General features: G+C 42.5%; 2 protein-coding genes across 2 annotated transcripts in view; one reads left to right on the plus strand and one right to left on the minus strand.

The window, feature by feature from the left end:
* The window catches only part of ZNF397 (zinc finger protein 397), a 43,720-nt gene that overhangs the window by 12,361 nt on the left and 13,384 nt on the right, over positions 1–17,975 (minus strand).
* The window catches only part of ZSCAN30 (zinc finger and SCAN domain containing 30), a 128,396-nt gene that overhangs the window by 1,554 nt on the left and 108,867 nt on the right, over positions 1–17,975 (plus strand). The window contains exons 2-4 of the mRNA XM_029921663.1: positions 2,020–2,210; positions 12,753–13,251; positions 13,548–13,686. Of these exons, the coding sequence (XP_029777523.1) occupies positions 2,170–2,210; positions 12,753–13,251; positions 13,548–13,686 (679 nt within the window). The 5' untranslated portion in view covers positions 2,020–2,169. The remainder of the gene's footprint in view (positions 1–2,019; positions 2,211–12,752; positions 13,252–13,547; positions 13,687–17,975) is intronic.

Consider the following 17,975-nt stretch of genomic DNA (forward strand, 5'->3'; position numbering starts at 1 on the left):
TGTATGTTTAACATTTTAAGAAACTGTTACACTGTTTGTCAGAGTGGCTGAGTCATTTTTCATTCCCACCAGCAGTATATGAGAGAATACCATAGTTGACATACTACTTTTGTTAGGTTTTTAGTAAAAGAGAAGGAAAAAGTTAACCAGAGGTCAATTCTTATGTGCAAAGATAAAGGTATTGTTAACTTTTTACTTGGAAATGCTGATGTCAACATAGGCTTTGTGAGTGTTTAACTGAGAAAATCAAACCGTTTTTCAGATTGTGCTAGATTTGTTGCTTTGTGGAGTGTTACCAAAGATGTCTGCATTCTGAGGCTGAGGAGCCAGCTTGGAATCTAAGTTTGATCAGTCAGCCAAACAACCCTAGACCCAGCTGTGGTCCATGCCAGCTGACACTGAAGAGGTTTCTCTCAGTAAGGCAAAAAGAAGTCAAAGGTTTCCAAAGATATTAGGAGTCATAATACATGCATGGGAAATGATATTAGATTCTCAAGAATAAAACTGATAGCCCACCCACCAGTATTCTACCTCATTTCTATTTCCTATTGCATTTCCTCTTGGGGGAAACTGGCCAAACTGACATATGTCTGATTTAGGTATAAGGTTCTGGAGCAGTGGTTCTTAATCCTTTTAGGGCAAAATAACTATTTTGAGACTAGGATAGAAACTACAGACCTCTTCTTCAGAAAGTTGAACATAAAGACCTACATGTGAACTTTTGCTTATCAAATATTATATTGTATGAGAAATTAATTTCCTTTAGGCCGTATAATCAGTCATCACAAAGAATTAATTTTAATCTAAAAATTAATCGCAAGGTCCAAGTAAACAAGGGAAATCCAAATTGTGAAGCTAAATGAAAAATATAACTTTGCTTCCTGTCATTAAATATTAACAAAGGTTAATAATTATTAACAGCAGTAGGCTGCTACTGTTTGTTTTTTGAATGATAGAACTAAATTATGGACAAATCAGCACCTTTGAAATGTTAATATGCATATCCAATTGACTGTGACTTTTTAAAAACAGAACCAGTGCTGAAAACTGAGATTCAGAAAGTGAACTAATGGCCAATATAGTCAGTTTCCAAGGTTCACATTGACAGAAATGAGTGGGCGTGTATCAGAAACAGCAGAATTCCCCAAGACCTCTAGAGTCGAATTCAAATCAGGTCATGTGTTTTCAATCAGTGAGGTCGCTGGCATCAGTTTGAACTCTTCAACTTAAAAACCAAGTCACAGTGTTTGAATGACTCTTGGTTTGTACTTAACATATTGTTGTGTGTTGAATTGTGTCTCCCATCCCCAAAGATATGTTCAAGTCCTAACCTCTGGTACCTGTTAATTTATAAATAGGGTCTTTGCCAATGTAATCAAGTTAAGATGAGATCATACTGGATTAAGGTGGGCCCTAACTCACCAACTGGGGTCTTTATAAGAAGAGGCAGATTCATATTCAAATGAGACTAACAGAGGGGAAAGGACACCATGCAAATGTGGAGGCAGTCATTAAAGTGATGCATTTACAAGGCAAAGAACACCAAGGATTGCCAGAAACTGCCAGAAGTTAGGAAATAGTTATGAACCTTGGAACTTTCAGAAGGAGCGCGGTCCTGCCAGCACCTTGATTTTGGATTTATAACCTCCAGACTGTGAGAAAATAACTTTCTGTTGTATTAAGCTGTCGGGAGCCAAAGATAGGGTTAAAAGAACTCTGGTGGAAGAAGGTTACGACAGAGTTAAACAACCCTGGTGGAATGTTACGGCAAGATCAGCAGCGGTTTAGTCATAAATAACTATTGGCTCCAGGAACTGAGATTACCATCTGTTAACGTCTGACAGGTCCCTGGTACCTTGTGCCTCCCCCTGCATTCTTTCCTTCTCCTGCATTTTTCTTCCCCCTGCACACATATATAAGCAGCCTCCATAATTAAACGTTAGAGCTTGATCAGGCCTCCTGTCTTGCTCTCCTTCTTTGTGTCTCTTGTTTCTTTCATTCATCTGTTCCCTCCTCTAGGTCCCTGTTGAATGACCCCGCGGGCTGGGGCATATTGGTGCCCAACAAGGGGCGTAGAGTACAGGGCCCGGATGAACGTCGCTCCCGGAAAGATGGCCACATTCCCAAGGATCGCCGCTTCCACAAGAAAGTGAGTGAAGATCCGCAGTGATGGCCACAGAGTTGCCCGTTTGTGAGACAGATCTGGAGAGGTAAGAAATAGTGATGATTATGGGACAAGAAAAGGATTTTTCAAGGCACAAGGAATTAGGGTTAAAGGAAAAGAATTTTTGTTGTTAAATGTTAACAGAAAGTAAGAAAAGTAAACAAAAAGAAAAACTGCTCGGTTAAGCATTTTTCCTCTAAGCCTCGATTTGGGTTGTAAAACCTCTGTGGGAGGGAATGTTATAGCCTCTGGTGTGTATGTGTGAGTGAATGCGCGGCCCAGTCTGGCTTGCCTACCGGGTTTGAATTTGTGGCCCCATGGGTGGGCACTCTTAAAGTCCCCAAATAACCTACGGAGCTTGATCAGACCTCTTGTCTTGCTCTCCTTCTTTGTGTCTCTTGTCTCTTTCATTCGTCCGTTCCCTCCTCTAGGTCCCTGTTGAATGACCCCACGGGCCAGGGCATTAAGCCACTCTGTGGCACCAGAAGTGAGGTGCTGCTTTAACAAATACCTAAAAATGTTCATGTGGCTTTGGAGTTGGGCAATGACAAGAAGCTGAAAGAGTCTTGAGGCTCATGATAGAAAAACTTGCCTTGAATAGATTGTTGGTAAAAATATGGATGTTAAAACTGACTCTGGCAAGAATCTGTAAGTAAGGGAAAAGGACAGTAGAGCAGTTTTCTGTTGTCTTAGAGAATACATATATTGTCATGAACAGAATTTTGCTAGAAATATTGAACATTCAATACACTCCTGGTGAGGTATCGGACGGAAATGGAGAACACATTATTGGAATCTGGAGAAAAGGTGATACTTGTTGCACAGTTAGCTGAAACTTGGCTGGATCATGTTCTACTGTTGAGTGGAAAATAGAACTTGTGAGTGAAGAACTTGGATATTTAGATGGGGAGCTTTCCAAGCACAGTATGAAAGATGTGTTCAGGTTTTTTCCTTGTTGATTATAGTAAAATGTGAGAGGAAAGAGATAAATTGAGAAAGGAACTGTTAAGCAAAAAAGGAATCAGTACTTGATGACTTAGAACATTTCCCAGCCTATCCTTGCTCTGGAGACAAGGCCATGAGTTTAGCTAGACAAACTTTTGGTAAAGAGCTTGGGCGTGTGACTCATGGATCCAATCAACTATCTCAAGAGAAACCAGAAACAGAAATGGGGGTACCCATGAAGGATCTGTGGAGAACCCTGCATATAGCTGTAGGAACCCCAAATATCCACAGAAGACCAGCATGGTTTTTGAGAATGTTATATCACCAGAAATACCACAAGCTTGGACTGAATCAGACAGACAGGCAGACAAAATGAAGGCAGCCTGTCAGATTTCTAGGATTCTACATGCAAGAAATAGGGTGCCCAGTGAGGGGGTTCACTTGAGGGCTGAGAGACCAGAGCCACTTCAGATGAGAGGCGCTGATGGAGCTTCCGTTGTTGCAGGGGGCATATGAGCAACAGAATAATTTGAGAGTTCTACAGATATTTGGAAATCAAACAGCCCATATCTAAATAACTGTGCCTCAAAGAAGAAATCACAAAGGAGATTAGAAAATATTTTAAATTCTGGGTGTCTGGGTAGCTCAGTTGTGGCTCATGAGTTCAAGCCCCATGTCCAGATCTGTGCTGACAGCTCAGAGCATGGAGCCTGTTTTGAATTCTGAGTGTGTGTGTGTGTGTCTCTCTCTGCCCCTTCCCCACTCATGCTCTGTCTCTGTCTCTCTCTTTCTCAAAAATAAATAAATGTTAAAAAAATTAAAATAAAATAAAATGCCTATGTTAGAAAAGAAAATCTCATGTCAATAATCTAAGTTTCCAGCTTAAGGAACTTGAAAATAGGCAGCAAACTTAACAACAAAAAAGCAGAAGGAAGGAATTAATAATGATTAGAGTAGTAATTACTGAAATAGAAAACAGAAAACTAATAAAGATCAGTGAAACCAAAATTTTATTCTTTAAAAATATAAGCAAAAATTGACAGACCTTTAATAGACTGATCAAGAAAAAAAAAAGAGTAATAAAAGCAGAGAAGAGGGGACATCACTACCAACTCTGTAATAATTTAAAAGAATATAAGGGAATACTATGAATAACTTCATGCCAACATATTACACAACATAAGTGTCATGGACAAATTACTTGAAATATACAAATTATTAAAAGTGACTGAGAAAGAAATAGAAAATGTGAATAAATTTATGAAAAGTAAAGAAATTGAGTTAATAATGAAAAACTTTCTAACAAAGAAAAGAACAGGCCCAGTAAAGCCTATCAAACGTTTATACCAGTCTTTCACAATCTCTCCCAGAAAATAGAGATGATCAGTAATTACTTTGATGCCAAAGCAGACAAAGACATCACAGGAAAAGAAAACAATATCTGGAAAAGAAAACCATCCAATATCTTTAACAATATAGACACAGAAGTCCTCAATAAAATATTAGCAAGCTAACTTCATTAATATGTAAAAAAGGAGTATACAGTGTGATTCAGTGGAATTTGTCCTAGTAATACAAGGTTGGTTTAACATCCAAAAATTAAAGTATATAGAGATTTAAATACTTCACTTTCAATAATGTTCATCAATAATAGAATGAATGGATATTGGCATACTCATACAATGTAATATTAGAAGTAAAAATGTACAGTGTATGTCTCACAATATGAATGGATTTTACAATGTTGAATGACAACTGACTTAAAAAAGTGCATATTGAATTCCATTTACATACAGTAGAAAAAGAGGCAAATCCAACCTGTCATGTTCAGAGTTCAGTGTAGTGGCTCTGTTTCAGGGCCAAAGGAGGGTGGGGACGTGAGAGCACAGGAGGGACTTCTGAAGATGGATAATGTTCTGTTTCTTCGCTGAGTGCTGGAACAGGAGAATGTTCAGTTTGTGAAGATTCAACAAACTGTATTTACTTGTAAAATCAGCATTACTAATCAATACTGTTTCGCTGTTCTGCATTCAGAGCATCAAAACACAGACCAAAATGTACCATTTTTTTAATTATAATGCTTCATCTTATTTTCTGAGACATCTCCACCTATCTGTATCATTCTCTCCCCATCAGCTTTGTATCTGTCTTCTATCTTCAATTTTTCTTCCTACTCACATTTTACCTTTTTTTATAAATATAATTAGATCTCTAGTATCTTTAAAAAAACAAACACTTTTCAATCTTGTTGCCTAGTCCAACCAAGTGTTCTTTTTTTCTCTTTGTGCACGATCACATTTCTCAAAAGAAACTATTTCCTATTTTCAGTGTCTTATCATACATTTCTTAACCCCTGGCAACTCCGTTCCACAGTTAAGTCTTTCTCCAGCCCTTCTCCTGCCCCTCCCCTAAAAAACAGCATCACCTGACTTCTCACCTCCTCCAGCTCTCTGCCCCATCTGCTAGTCACCTGTTCTCTCTCCTGAAACACTCGCTTTGAACCATCTGGGCTCTCCTCTTCGGAGAAGCTCCCCTTCTCTATCTCTTCTTGCCCTTCCCAACCCCACACACTGGTGTTTTTTAATTCCCTGTTTATTTTCCATGAGATCTCCCTTGGCGATGTCATCCCCTTCTCTATCTTCAAACATATTTTCAGGTACTAGCAAATCCTATGCTAGTTCATATTTCTAAATACCTGTCTTCTTTTTCTTATCTATTTTTCCCTTAATCCACTCTACTCAGTATGTCAGATACCTCCCCATCATGAAGTCTGTGTCATGTGTAAATGGCCCACACTGATTACTAAATGCATTCCTAATTCCCAAGCTTGGCATTTGAAATTCTCCAAACCTGACACCACTGTATCCTTAGCCTAGGTTCCAGCCAACTGAGATGCTGGGCTAATTCCCCAGCATGCCCTGAACTTCCCACTACGGTGCTCTCCCTCAGGCCACTCCTGTAAGTCAACGTTTTAGTCCTTAGACAAGACTCAGCTTGAGTAGCTCCTTCTATGAAAAAATTACTCTCACTCTCCTGCTCCGTCCTGGCCCTGCACGCCCTTGCCCACTACAGGAGCGTCGATTCTCCGCTTCGCACTCTCGCCAAGCCTGGGGTCGGCCCTTCCCTCCCCTCCGTCCCCACGCACTCCACCCCAAGCCTCAAGAACTGCCACTGAAGACAGGTGTTTGTGGTGTACGAATGTGGTCGTGTCCTCCTCTTCCCCAAATGTACAGATGGAGGGTTCTATTTTTATCTCCTTGGAGATAAGGCTCTCTCTCTCTCTTTCTTCCTGTATTTCTTTTTTCTTCTCTCTTTCGCCTGTCAACCATTTTGAAGCGGTGCGGTCCCCACCAGGCCCTCCGCGGAGACCTACTCCTCCCGGCTTCGCACCCCTCCTCCCAAGCCTCCGCGCCGCTCGCCCGCCACAGAGCTGCAAGTCCGCAGTCCTCCCGGCTTCCTAGAGGGGCGTGCCCGTCCCCACTTCCGGCGCGCGCGGCCCGAGCCCGCCCCGCTGCCTCCTTGGGGGTCTGTCCCGCAGCTCGCCGAGCGAAGGGTGAGTGAGGGCGTCCGGCAGCGCGGCCCCGGGTGCTTCCCAAACCGCCCCAGTCCGGCCTCTGCCCTCCGGCGCTTTGCCTCAGCCTGGTCCTGACACTGTCAGAGCCTGCGGCTGTACCAGGTGGCCGCGCCTCGACGCTTGCGTCCGTCTGCGCGTACGTCAGTCGGGCCATTTCTTCTTGCATTTGTTGGTTTGCCTGCTCATCCACTCGCCCTAGTGCTGTTTCACTTCACAAGCTCTTACCGTGCGCCGCCGTGTGCCAGGCAGCAGGCTGAAGAGTCGGAGATGAATTGATGGAATCTTTCCTTCCACTTCTTACTAAGCGGCCAGAGCTCGCTCTTGACTCAGGTCTCAACTGACCGTCTTGACTTCCCCAGTCTAGGTTAGATAGATTCTTTATCAGTCACCCTCAGAGCCCTTTCTACTTTCCCGTTTGTAGTTCTTATCACGCCTAAGTTAGGTAATTATGCGTCCTGTTTAACGTCTGCCTTCCTACTAAAATTTTAAGTTCTGTAATGACAAGGACAGGTCTTTATAGAATTCTTTGCTCAGTGCCTAGTGCAGTGCCTGCACAAAGTAAGCATTATGTAAATATTGAAGAAATGTGTGGAAAAACAGATCTCTTGGAAAGGGCTGTTGCTTTGGTGGGGAAGGCAGATGTGAAAAGGTAGTTTAGCAGAGTACATATGTAAGAGTATGGACTCGAGTCACACTGTGTTTCAGAACAGTCCGCATTTCACCACTTCCAAGCGATGTGACGTGAGGCAAATTAAGTAGCTTCTCAGTTTCTGTTCAGTAAAATAGTAGAATCTAGGCCTTAAAATGCTGTGAAGATGAAATGAACAGGTAGACAGTGCTTGATTCTACAATTAAGAACTCAATTCGTGCTTTCTGTTACAACATAGTAAGCAAACAATGCAGATACATTATAATAACAGCCATGCTGCAGCAAGCAGTTTTGTCCAAAAGTGACCTGGAGGTTCTTAGGTTGCTTGGCCTAAGAGCTAGCTGGGACCAAGCTCTCACCTCTCAGAGGGGAGGGCCATAACTGAGCTTCCAGCCCTCTCCACAGACAACTCTGTAAACAGTGGCACTTAATAAACATAGGTCAGCCAAGTAGTCGACCTATAGCCCCCACTGACAAGGCTGCTTTCTTAACATTGACACTGAGAAGGTAGAAGGAGCTCTTCCTGAAACAGCAGCACCTCTCTCCAGACTTCCCTCTTGTGGGATGATGGAAGCCTCACAGGACCTGTGCTCAATTCACTGACCCCTAGCTGGTAAGTTTCCCCAGTAACACCTATTCTATACCCCACGCCTTGTGATGTGGATTTGCCTTTCCCTTGCGCCATATCTACTGTGCATTGAGAACCTGCTATGGGCCAAGTGTTTTAAAATATGTTTTATTATTATTTAGGTATGCTGAGGCCAACAGATCAGGAGATGATTGCCATTGAAAAGATAATTTGTTACTCATAGTTTCCAAGAGGAGGGGTCATGCCATGCCCCAAATGGTGACATGGTGAAATCACAGGATCAGTCAGGACACCAGGTGAGGGGAAAGGGGGCAGGAGCCTGTATTTTGGTTTCTGTGGGAAGGAATGGGTGAGGCAGGGCAAGCAGGTTTGGGATTGGCTAGTTAGAACAGTTTTCAGTGTGCTCTGAAGCACAGGGCTTGCCCCTAATTTTCTGGCCTCTGACCCTGGGTAGGGGAGTGGTAGCCCTGAATGTGAAAGCCCTGTACTGGAGGTGGTGGGGTGTGGGCTCTGGGTTGGTTTGCATACGAAAAGCACATTTGTAGGTGAGTTTATTATCTCTAGGAATCTGTAGGAATCTAGTTTATTTCACAGTCCTTCCAGTGAAAGCAAGGCCCAGTTGTCAAAACACCAGAATAAAAAGATATACAAAATACATCTAGCACTACTCTAGATGTCTTATGTTACTTCCAATTCCTATAATAACACTGCAATGAAAGTGTTATTAACTCCGTTTTTAGGAGAGGAAATGGAATCTCAGAAAGGTTTGGTTGGTGACTGCTGTCACACAGCTAGTAAGAGGCTGTGCTATGATTCCAAACTGTTCTGTCTCTTGACTCCAAAGCTGGCGTTCTTCCTATGAGCTAAGTCATCTCCCTACACTATGAGAAGTGCCATGGAAACATTTTTCAGTCCTTATTAAGCATTTGACAGTGCTGATCACTGCTTCTTTGAAACTTTTTTTTAAAATTGTAGTGGTATTCATTTATGTGTGTGTGTGTGTATTCTGTACTGTGGATTGGTGAATGATAGTTCTAAAATGGTGAGCAAAAATGTTGATGTAACTCACTGTTTTAATCATGGAAAGATAGGCACACCCAATAGTCCCACTAAAGTATATATTCTGGCAAAATGAGAGAAGTGCTCTGAGGGAGAGGATCAAAATTCTCTTTCACTGTGTCTCTTATGACTCCTTGAATGAACCAACCCTGCCTGCACATCAGAATTCCTTGCAGGATGTTTTATAAATATAAAACTCCACATAGGAGGTTCTGACTCAAGCTGGGGGTAAAATGAGATGAGTACAATCGAATAGATTGGCTAAGGGTTTTGTTTTTGCTTCTGCATTTGCTTTTTAAAAACACTGGTGAGAGGAACAGGATCAGATTTGTAATTTGAAAAGGTTGTCTGGTTACAGTGTGAGCAGACTGTGTGTTACTGAATAGTGTGAGAGGATGGTTGTTGGGATGAAAATGGTGGCAGAGATGGGGAAGGGCAGATTCTGGAGATAGGCAATAAAATCAGTAGGGCTTAATTGCATTAAATACAGGAAGGAGGTGTTAGGGATGCTTTCAGGTTTTCTAGAAGTGCAGCCAGGTGGATGTTCCTACTTCCTGAGAGGGGGCCGCTGGGAGAGGAACAGATTTGGAGTGGGAGGAATCATCAGTTGGTCATGAATGTACTGTTTGAGGTCCTTTTGAGAAATTCAAGAGGCATTATGGGAGTGAGAAACAGTGAATAAATAGGGCTGGTGCTCAGATGAGAGATCCAGAGTAGAGATGCCTGGGAGACAGTGAAAACAGTGGTAGACTTAAGTGGAACTCTGTGTAGAGGAGGATGGGCTTGTAAAGGAGATGGAGAAGGAAGAGAGACAATGCTTTATGATGGAAAACTTCCCTTCAGTCACACACTCATGGAGCACAATTTGGTGAAGCATAATATTTACAATAAAAACTCAATAGTATCACAAACATTAAAATTAAAGGACAAAATCCGTGACATAGACCAGTGGTCACTATGTAAAGGATGCAACTCTTGATAAATGCTATGAACACAGTGATGCACAGATCTGATGATGCAGTGTTAGGGGATTTCTTAAATGCCAGTCATCACATAATAAGAACTAAAGAAATGTGTCTAGTATTTTTCAAATACTAAAAAAATTAAGAGGAAAAATATTCCTGAGTTTCTGTGTTTAGGTGTGTATGGAAAAAATAGTTTAGGAAACACAGCTTTGTAGGTATCTCAGACTTAATTTTGTCATACATAGCTCAAGAAATGATGATACCACTGTCATTTCACTCACCAGCACCAGCCCAAGTCCTTGACTCCCCTCTCTTCCAAACCCTTATCCTGTGTGTGCCTAACTCCTGTCAGATCTCCTGTCTTTATCTTTGGCTTTCATAGCTCAGGCCCTCCTTGTCCAAGTGGTAGCAACAGACCCTTTTCTGTCTTTTCTCCATACTCCTTCCCGGGTGGGCCGACAGACCTTCCAGCCATCCCTGTGGCTGTGGGAATCAAATGCAAACTTTGCAATACAGCCTGTCAGACCCTCTGTAGGTGTCTCCTTTCTTATAATTTCTTAACTATGCTCAGGCTCTCTGGCCTTCCCCCCCCTCCCCACCCCTCTCCCCCATTCACTATGGCTTTACATCAGAAGCATTTGGGGCACTTACTGAAACGTTACCCACAGGGATTCTGACTCGGGAAGTCTGTCGTGACATCCATACTCCGTGGCCGATTCTGAGCCAGAGGAACAACCACCAGTCTGGCCTTCCTAAAACACCTGCAGTTTCCTCAGTTTCCATATCTTCTGCCCACTGTTGTCTTTGCCTGGATGACTTGACTTTACATCTTCACCTGGCTTACTCTTATCAGACTCTGCTGATGTGTCTCCTCTAGGCAGGCAGGTCTCCCTGGTCTTAGTTGTCTCTCTCTGTGCTGCCTTGCCTGCTCCCCTGTATCCTTGGATTTACCACACTGTATTTGCTGGTTTCCCTCTTGCTCTCCCACATTATGGAGTCTTTGAGGACAGACCTTTTAATCTGAAAATCCTGTTCAGTATACCGCCAAGCACATAGCTCAAGTATTTGTCAAAATACTGTATGAAGGAGTTCATTCTTCTTCTCTTTGTACCATCTCAGAACCTGTGACTTAAAGTCAAGAATTCTTCCTTGTTTGTACATTTCACTCTGGTCATTCTCCTTGGCCCTTTCCTGACATTTTTAAAATCACTTAAAATAAATAGCATCAACCAAGATTGTCCTGGGTTAACCCCTATCTGTAATAAAAAAAAAAAAGTGCTTTAGAGTTGGGAAATACTAAGTTCATATTCTTACTTTGCTACTTACCGTGTTGGGGCCTTGGGTAAATTACTTAACTTTTATTTTATTCATTTTATTTTATTTGAGAGAGAGGGAGAGAGAGAGCAGGGAAGAGGGGCACAGGGAGAGAGAGAATCTTAAATAAGCCCTATGCTCAGGTGGTGCCTGATGCAGGGCTTGATCCCAAGACCCTGGAATCATGACCCAAGCCGAAATGAAGAGTTGAACACTCAACCAACCCAGCCACCCAGTTACCCCTAAATTATATAACTTTTAAAAATATCAGTTTCCTCATTAGTAAAATGGGGGTGATAGTACTTACCACATAGTATTATTGTCAAACTCCAGTAAAATAGTATTTGTAAAGTGCCCTGCCCATAACAGGTAGATTTTAAAAAATGTTTATTTATTTTTTGAGAGAGATTTAGAGCAAGCCAGGGGCGAAGGGGTGGGCAGAGAGAGAGAGGGAGAGAGAAATCCCAAGCAAGCTCTGCTTTCAGCGCAGAGCCTGATGTGGGGCTGGAACTCACGAACTGTGAGATCATGACCTGAGCCAAAGTTAAGAGTTGTAAGCTTAACTGACTAAGCCACCCAGGTGCCCCTATATATCTTAAACTTTTTGTAATGTTTATTTATTTTTGAGAGACAGACAGAGTGTGAAGGAGAAGGGCAGAAAGAAGAGGGAGACAGAGAATTCAAAGCAGGCTCCAGGCTCTAAGCTGTCAGCACAGAGCCTGACGTAGGACTCGAACCCACAAACTGTGATATCATGATTTGAGCCGAAGTCAGATGCTTAATTTACTGAGCCACCCAGGTGCCCCAGTAGGTGTTTATTAAGTGCAAATTCCCTTCTTTGGGGGAGACCCCATGGCTAATAGAGCTCAATATTTTTGTTGCAGAATCTGGTTCTGCTGCTTACAGGCTACCTATCTTTTTGGTCAGCTTATGCTTCTCAGTAGCCTCATTTAGAAACAAGCATATTATCTGATTGTCCTAATAGAATTATTAGGGAAATTAAATAAATTTATGTTAAATATCCAGCTAGTGTTTGGTATCTAGTAAGTACTCAAAAAATGGTGATTATTATTCTGAGAAGTAATAATATACTACAGTGTTTTTCCTGCTTTCCATAATCTAAAAGCACTATTTATTATCCCCAATGTTAACTCTAGCATTATTTCCAAAGGTTGAGTTGATTTTAGTGTTCTTAAATTTTCTATTTCATATCTTGAAAAAATGCTATATCGCCATTAATGTATTGTTTATTTATTTTTATTTTTTATTTTATTTTTATGTTTTAAGTAGGCTTCATCTCAACCTGGTACTCAAACTCATGACTCTGAGATCAGGAGTTGCACGCTCTACTGACTGAGCTAGCCGGGCATCCCCGTATTGTTTATATGGAAGCTCCCTTTTAGTCACTTTTCTTTCCTACACAGTCTGGTAACTGGTCTTCAAAATCCTGTATATGTATTCTAAACACACTTTTTCCACATTGTCCATCTCAGGAGCTCCCTGAAGAATTGGAATTCTCAGACACAGACTTCCATTCCCTCCCTGCCTCAACTGGGCAGCATTTCCAGACTGTCTGTGCCCAGAATGTCAGGAAAAGCTGCAGCCTTGGCCTACCATGCTCCAAAAGAACAAGAAGGACTTATAGTTGTAAAGGTTGAAGAAGAGAATTATGTTTGGGGGCAGGACTTTGGCCTTCACGGAGACACCTGCGGCCTGGAGCCCTTCCGCCAGCAGTTCAGGCACTTTGATTATTCTGACTCTGCTGGGCCTCGGGAGGCTCTGAACCGGCTCCGGGAGCTTTGCCGTCAGTGGCTGAGGCCCGAGGTGAACTCCAAGGAGCAGATCCTGGAGCTGCTGGTGCTGGAGCAGTTCCTGGCCATCCTGCCTGAGGAGCTGCAGGCCTGGCTGCGAGAGCACCGCCCCGAGAATGGGGAGCAGGCCGTGACCATGCTGGAGGACCTGGAGAAAGAGCTTGACGAACCAAGGCAACAGGTAAGAAGTAGGTGTTTTCGTTTGCTAGTTTTACCTATTATAGTTAATAGGGAAGCCATTATGAGTGGCCTAGATGTGGCTATCAGAAAGTTACAAACTTTTTGTCTGGGGTTATTCTTTGTCTACTGGGGCCAAGGCACCAGGGCTTTAAGTCCTGTTGTTTTCTTTCTAATCATCTGAATGAGTTTCTGGCTCCAGCTGCGTTGTCCCTTTGTTTTAGGGTTTTTGTTTTGTTTTGTTTTGTTTTTTTCTTCTGTATCCTCAGAATCATAGTGCTGGTACTTGATTACTCCTAGGACACAGCTCATAGCCAAGGAATGATCTGGAAGGAAATGACATCCATAGGAGCACTGAAATCTCTGAGTATACAGCTCCAGCCCTTGGCGAACCAGTGCAAGGATGAGGCTCAAGAGTCCCAGGCTTCCCACGAGGGAGGTGAGGAGTCACAGTCCATTTGGGGTTGAGGATGATGGTGGGGCTATCATCTGTGGCAAAGTGCATTTTCTTAATGACTTTCTTCATTCGTGGCTTCACTAAGTCTGGTGGAAAGGCCCCCTGCATGTCTTGAAATATCCTTCCTTTGGCTCTGCCTAGAATCTGAAATTCCATTATAATTTCTAACTTTGGGTTAAGAATTAAGGTCTCTAATAAAATTCTATATTACCCATTTATTAAAAGACCAACATACTTTTTTTTAAATATTATGGTCCACTGGCAAGGCAGTCTCTAAGATAGAGATGAATAATGTATCAGTAATAGAAACTACATAGTAACTTGAACAGGGGAAGTTGAATATAAAGAATTATTGACTATAGGAGTGCCTGAGTAGCTCAGTCGATTAAGCGTCTGACTCTTAGGCTCAGGTCATGATCTAACATTTCATGAGTCTGGGCCCCACGTTGGGCTCTGTGCTGACAGTGTGGATCCTCCTTGGGATTCTTCATCTCTCTCTGCCCCTTCTTTGCTCTCTCTCAGAATAAATAAATAAACTTAAAAAAATTAAAAAAAAGAAATATTGACTATAATTGGATTAATTACTAATTGCTAAAAAAAAAAAAAAAAAGAAAAACTCTAAAGAATACAGGAATAACACATATAGGGAATTTTTAGGGCTGAGGCACAGCACCCAAGGAAGGAGCATATATGTGAGAGAGTACCACATCTTCCCCTTCTCCTGTCAGACCTGAGATCAAGATCTTGGAGAGGGCACAGCTGTGGTCCACTGGATGGAGATGTTCAGTGAAGTGCTGTGTTGCCAGGACTTTCTGGGAAGCTGCACTTTAGTGTACCAAGGGAAGCCATTCATGAAGTGCAAGGGGAGGGAGTGTGTGCTGTGGTGCTGAACACATTGAGAAGCCGCCCTCTGGGGTGCCAAGAACCCCTGTGGAGAGATCCCATGACAACAACCTTGCTGGGAAGGCACCCATGGGGATGGTGCCTCTGGGACTAATTGGAGGTGAGCAGGTGCTGCAGGAACTAACAGCATACCAGCACCAGGAAGAAAAGCCCCTTCCTTCTCCAGTGACCCTCCAACTCACACTCTACTGTTGAAGCTCACATCATGCCAGTTGGCCAGGGAGAAATGGCAGGGAATTGAAGGGTGGATTTGAAGCTGAGAAGCAAAACATTGATAGTTGGTATAAACCTCAAGGATTAGAACCCAAAGGTCTTTGATTATGGTTTTGGCAAAATCATCGCTATGGACAGCAGATACATCAAGCTTATTAACTTGTTTTCATTAAACTTGTTATATCTAACAAAACTTCTGATTTCATCTTCATCAACTTCCCATGAATCTTGGCTCTAGTAAGAAAATATATTTGTTTAGCCTGGTTTGTGTGACAGTTATATTACTCATGAATTCTCACTCTGATTTTATTGTTCAGTTTCATAATCTTAGTTAGTGAGAGTCTACCCCTAAGAAGTAATGTGTTTCATTGTATGATGATAAAATTAGGTATATGAGGTCACAAGGTCAAGAGCCAGACCCTGGACCTTGAAAATTCACCAGGGGAATCCATACTTCTATACACTGAGACCTCTGGGAAATTCCCTCCCAGCCTTCCCCCATGTGTCATTAGCCAAGTGAGCCTGCTTAAGTATCTCCTGCATCAAACAGGATCTACATGAAAATGGATTTTGAAAAATCATCTCTGAGTCCCCTGTGTTAAAGCAGGTGAATGTCTAAATCATTTAGGGTAGATTATTTTGACTTCCTTCTTTTAAGGCTTAAGAAACAGAGACTCATATAATCTCTTAAGGCTTTCATGGGCCTTTTCATATTGATATATTAAAAAAAATTTTTAACATTTATTCAATTCTGACAGTGCGAGTGGGGGAGGGTCAGAGAGAGAGGGAGACACAGAATCTGAAGCAGGCTCCAGGCTCTGAGCTGTCAGCACAGAACCTGACGTGGGGCTCAAACCCATGAGCGGTGAGATCATGATCTGAGGTGAAGTCGGATGCTCAACCGACTGAGCCATCCAGACGCCCCTTCACATTGATATTTTTAATAGGCTGAATTGTGCTTCCCTGCTCAATTCACATGTCAAAGCCCTAACCCCCAGTACCTCAAAATGTGACTGTATTTGGAGATGGGGCCTTTAAGGAGGTAACTAAGTTTAAATGGGATTGTTAGGGTAAACTCTAATCCAATGTGACTGGTATCCTTATAAGAAGAGACAGGGACACAACACAGACTGAGGGACAACCGTGTGAGGACACAGTGAATCATGAACCTTAGAAGAAATAAAAACTGCTAGCACCTTGATCTTGGACTTCTACCCTCTGGAACTGTGAGAAAATTGACTGTGTTTAAGCCTCCCAGTCTGTGGAATTTTGTTATGCTCATCCTAGCAAACTGATACAGTACTAAAGTTCTTCCCTGAGACTATTTGAAATATTCCCAGCTTTGGGGCACGTGGATGGCTCAGTCGGTTAAGCGTCCGGCTTCAGCTCAGGTCATGATCTCATGGTTTGTGGGTTCAAGCCCCGTGTTGGGCTCTGTGCTGACAGCTAGCTCAGAGCCTGGAGCCTGCTTCACATTCTGTATCTTCCTCTCTCTCTGACCCTCCCCTATTCCCACTGTTTCTCTCTGTGTCTCTCAAAAATAAATAAAGAACATTAAAAAAAACCCATTATATTAAAAAAAAAAAAGAAATATTCCCAGCTTTAATTTCATCCCATTTCCTTTGGTTTGTTTAGCAGAGTCCTCATAAAGCATAATCTGTATTTGAAGGTAATGAGTATGCTGCCCTTTGACCCTATTTTAACTGAGCCTCTCAGTGCCTCTGATCCCCTCTGTGTTCCATTTCTCTGGTCGTCTTAGCACATTTTTATGGACATACTTCAGTTTCTCCACATTCATTTGAAATAGATTTTTAAAAAAATGAATGAGGATCTGATTAATTTAACGTATACAACCGATTCGTTTCCCAGCTCTCATCTATTGCACTCTCTGTGTTTTTGTTTGTTCCTTCAGTGTGGCACATTATGATGTTGGCTGATAAATCTTGTTGTGCTGATCTCTTTTCAAGTCTTAAGGGTGTTGGTGCGCCCCGCATCATTTCACATCACTCACCTAGGTTGTAAGGTTTAAAACACTGGAGGGATCCACCTGGATAGGACTGTACAAGTCACCATGTCACTTTTGCAACCTTACACCCTTGGTTATAATTTTTCCATAGGTTCTTCACACACCTAACAGTATGTCTTCTCAGAAGAAGAGCCTGAGATGTGTAGATTTAGGTGCATGTGATTTAAAGGAGGGTGTGCTCTTCAGGAGAAATCTGTAATGGAGTGAGAGAAGCAGGATTATGATATGGTCTTGGGTAAAACCTAGCCTTGGATTAATCTCTGAGGGTTTGGGATAACTGCCCACCCCCCTCCCCCAGCATAACCGCACTGCTGAGTTGTCCCTTCTTAAGGTGGTGGGGGTGGGGCAGCAAGGGTGGAAATAAAATCCTGGGACAGGTGGTTCTCATCAGCCAGGGCGCCTCTCCAGAGAAGAGGGCAAATGGGTGGTTAAGAGCCAACACTCCTAGCAGTTGGGCAAGGAGGCAGCCTGTAAGTAAAGCGGGTCTTGGTGGCCGTGGAGCATCGTCTACATAACATTAAAGCTAAAACCATGTTTGTCAATGTGCAGTTAAAGACCACATCCCTTGTTAAAAGGTTTTTAGACCACACAGGCCACACTGAACAGGTAGGGAAAGAGCAGAAGGGACTTAGGGGAAAACTGCAAGCCTAGGTGTTGAGCATCTTTGAATCCTGGCTCTTAAATTATGAATTCTATGTCCTTCCATAGGTTATGTTGCCTCTCTGAGCCTTAGTTTCCTGGTCTGTAAGCTGCATTTAAGGTTAGAGGACTTTTGGTTTATAGCTGTTTATTAGTGAATTATCATTTAATTTGCTGGTTGGCCATTTGTATTTTTTCTTGGAATTTCTCTGTGTCCTTTGTCTACTTTTTTTTTTTAATGTTTATTTTTGAGAGAGAGAGAGAGAGAGCAAGGGAGGAGCAGAGAGAGAGGGAGACAGAGAATCTGAAGCAGGCTCAGACTTGAGCCTGAGACAGGGCTTCAGCTCATGATCTGTGAGATCATGACCTGAGCCGAAGTTGGATGCCTAACCTACTGAGCCACCCAGGTGCCCCAGAGGTTAGAGGACTTTTGGAGGTATGAAAGTAACTGAACAGTTTTTTTAGATTTTCACCCTCAAAATAATTCAGG

This window comes from Suricata suricatta, chromosome 14 (genome assembly GCF_006229205.1).
Source record: "Suricata suricatta isolate VVHF042 chromosome 14, meerkat_22Aug2017_6uvM2_HiC, whole genome shotgun sequence".
Lineage (NCBI taxonomy): Eukaryota > Metazoa > Chordata > Mammalia > Carnivora > Herpestidae > Suricata > Suricata suricatta.